The sequence below is a fragment of the Manis pentadactyla genome, chromosome 4 (genome assembly GCF_030020395.1).
Source record: "Manis pentadactyla isolate mManPen7 chromosome 4, mManPen7.hap1, whole genome shotgun sequence".
Lineage (NCBI taxonomy): Eukaryota > Metazoa > Chordata > Mammalia > Pholidota > Manidae > Manis > Manis pentadactyla.
Genome location: NC_080022.1, coordinates 32,713,005 through 32,716,211, shown reverse-complemented (window position 1 = coordinate 32,716,211; position 3,207 = coordinate 32,713,005). Strand labels below are relative to the sequence as shown.

Below are 3,207 nucleotides of genomic sequence, written 5' to 3'. Positions count from 1 at the left end.
CCCGGCAGAGTCAGCCCTCACTGCGGGCCTCGCAGGGGACACCCTGTGATTCTTTCCTCCCCCCACCCACTCCTGCAGCCCATCTCCTGGAGAAGCAGCTCCCTCCATCCTCCCCGGACCACTGCAGCCAGCCAAGGCCTTGAATTAAGCTTGGGGGTCAGAAGGGTCTGGTTGCTCTGAGGCTTCTCAGCAGTATGATCTTAGGTGACTCATTTCTTCCCCTCCTTACTCCCTCCTATATGAAATAGGCTTTCATGAACCAATTCCTCAGGCACTGGAAACCAGGGAAATTTCCGACTGTATCGCAAGCCCATCCTTTCTCCTCCACCCACCCAAACTCTGCCCATGGTTCCTGGGAATGAGCAAATGGACAGCTAGCTCTGCATTCAGAGTTGACTCTTTATTCAGCAGCAGGGCTGCCTCGTGGGCCAAGCTCTCCAACCATGTGTACAGTTGCTTTGCACCAGATCCAGCTGTTTGAGCCTTGGGAGGATGGTGATGACCTTGCTGGCCAGGGGCCCCTCTGGAGCTTGGATGGGGGTGGGGGCTGTGACAGCCGCGGGCTGGGGGCCATGGTGCCCAGGGTGGACTCAGGGTGCCCAGTTATCTCAGTCGCAGCCTGTACAGGCAACATTCACACACAGCTCACAGTCGTCTTTAGCGATGGCGCCTGGGTGGGGAGAATACCGGTCAGCGGAACCTGAACCTGAGACGTCTGTGGTCCAGGGAGCAGCTGGTCATGTGACCAGAGAAGGCCTACTGAGGAGCGGGCCTGCAGGAGGGGCCCTGCATCCTGCGCACAGAATACGAGCTGGAAACTTTAGAAGCCAGGTGAGTGGCTTGGGCCCAAGCCCCAGGTCCTCTCTTTCCCAGGGGTGCCTGGCCAAAGTTCTTAAACTCTTTGTGCCTGAGTTTTCCTGCTGCTGAACAGATAGTATCAGCCTGACAGTGGTGGTGAGGAGAGAGTATGGCAGGGGATTGACCCAGCGTTGGCACTTGGTCAGTGCTCAATAAATGCTGGCTAATTGTTACATTCCCCTGGCCAGCTCTGCTCCATCCCTCACGTTTCAGCTTAGATGTCTTCTCCTCTTGGAAGCCTTTCAGATGCCTGATGCTGCTTGGGACACAAGCTATCTCTCCTCTGTATCCCCACTGTGCTTCCCCCCTCACCCCTGTGCATGGCAGTCATTGCTTACAGGTCCCTTTCCCAGTGCCCCCTTCCTGCCATCTGTGCAGTCTTGGAGGTAGGATGACTAGCCATCAGGCTTGCTGGGGGCTGAGAGGGTTCCTGACGTGCTGATTTTCAGTGCTCAAACTGAAGAGGCCAGGGCTGAGTTTCTTGAATGTGCTTAATAGAAACACTGTGAGGAGCTGGGGACTGGGGAGGAGAGGCAGCGAGGCAGGGAACTTTGCAGGGTGGGGCACTCACACAGCGCCTGGAAGATGCTGGCAGCTTCCTCGGAGGTGCAGACAGGCTGGAGGTCCAGCGGCAGGGCTGGGTGGTGGCACACTGAGGGCAGGAGGCTCTGGGCCTGCAGGTGGGGACTGGCCACCTGCTGCCCCTCCAGGTTACTCAGCTTCTGCACTGATTCCAGCTGGACCTGGAAGCCTTGGTACTGCGGGGAGGAAGGAGAAGAGAGGGGGGACAGCATGAAAACCTAGGCCAGGAGACCAGCGCTCCTCAGACCCCACAGAGGCTTCCTGTTCTTACGGAGAATCCAGGCCATTGGGACAGATGGCCTACGAGGTGGGAGGTGGGGCCTGGCACTGACCCTGCCCTGTGCTGCTGGGTTCTGGCACCTGGTAGATGAGGTCTGGGCTGTGGAGCACAGGGGTCAAAGGCATGGGCTCTGGGGACTGCCGGACCCCCAGTCCAAATCCCAGCTCTTCTTGACTGGCTGCCTGTGTCCTCCCCACTCTGAGCCTCACCCTCCACTCCTCCTGGGTGCCTGGTACCCAAAGCACACTCCTTGACTGGGTGATCCCCCCTGAACCAACATGGCGAAGTGGTGGCAGCCTCAAGCTGGCCAGACTCCAAGGTCAGGACTTCAGGGTGGAGGCTGACTCTCTCCTGCCTTCCCCAGGGGCCCTGCCCAGGGCCAGGAACATGACACCCAAGGCCAGCCATCCCCACTGTGCTGGCAGGCTTCCACTGCTCTTTCTAGCCTCCCAGGCACCCTGGAAGGAGCCCTGGGCCCCTGCCATCTTCTCTCTGGGCCTTTGCATACCCTGTGCCCTCTGTCTGGAGCAGGCCCTGTCCTGTTTCTGGCTGCCCCCTGCTCATCTTGTGGTATCTATCAGCTTGACTAACCTGCCGGGGAAACTTTTTCTGGTGATTGTCCCCTCCCCACCCCTACGTGGCTGAATACAGAGCTGTGGGAGCACGAAAGGAACCTCTTGCCCCTTTGGGCTCCCCAAGAGCAGGGAGCACATCTTGTTCCACGCTCTGACCTCTGACCAGGATTGGCCCTGGAGGTAGGCAGTGCTGAATAACAGCAGTTTATTATTGTTATCATCACCATCAGCATTCCAGCGGCCCCCACCCATCAGCTGTCTTGGTCCAACCCTGGACTGTGATTGGGTGTTGGGCTGAATCCTGGGCCCTGGGCTTCCCTGTAACCCACGAATTTCCCAGTGTGCCCTCTCCATCCCAGCCTCCCAGGTGGGGACCTTCAAAGGGCGGACGGGCTGGAGGGACTCACCTGGATGTAGACTGACTGCGTGTTCTGCGGCAGCACCAGGAGGACCATGGCCACCCCAGACAGGAGCCCTGACACCGTCTTGCCGCCCATGTCGTTCCTTCTGAATCCCACAGCCGCGTCACCCGGCTCCCACCAGCTTCCCTAGCAAGCAGCTCTTTATAGGCCAGGCTGCGGTGCTCTGGTCGCTCATTAACTGGCCTGGCTGGGGCGGGGTTGACAGTTGGCTGTTCTCTGGCACGCCCAGAGCCCATTTCCAGGAGGGGGTGATGAGGGTGGGAGGCACGGGGCACATGGGCAATGACCCTGAGTGTCCAGGGCTTGCTGTGGGCGGGGCTCTGGGGAGGGCCTTGGACCGCTCCACTTCCCTCTGCTCCTTGAGACACCCATGTGAATGCAATGATGGAGAGACCATTTCACAGGGAAGGTGAGGCTTCTGAGTTGAAGTGACTTGCCCCAGGTCATGGAGCTAGTCAGTGGCAGAGCAGGAGCTCAGGGCAGCCCCTTG

General features: G+C 59.2%; 1 protein-coding gene across 1 annotated transcript; it reads right to left on the bottom strand.

Moving 5' to 3' along the window:
- Window positions 1-379: 379 nt before the first annotated feature.
- On the bottom strand, window positions 380-2,861 carry GUCA2B (guanylate cyclase activator 2B). The gene is made up of 3 exons (XM_036893216.2): window positions 2,703-2,861; window positions 1,430-1,616; window positions 380-670 (listed from the first exon to the last, which is right to left on the bottom strand). Exons 1-3 carry the CDS (start codon window positions 2,790-2,792, stop codon window positions 609-611), a joined length of 339 nt encoding a protein of 112 aa, XP_036749111.1. The 5' UTR covers window positions 2,793-2,861; the 3' UTR covers window positions 380-608.
- Between the last annotated feature and the right edge of the window lie 346 nt (window positions 2,862-3,207).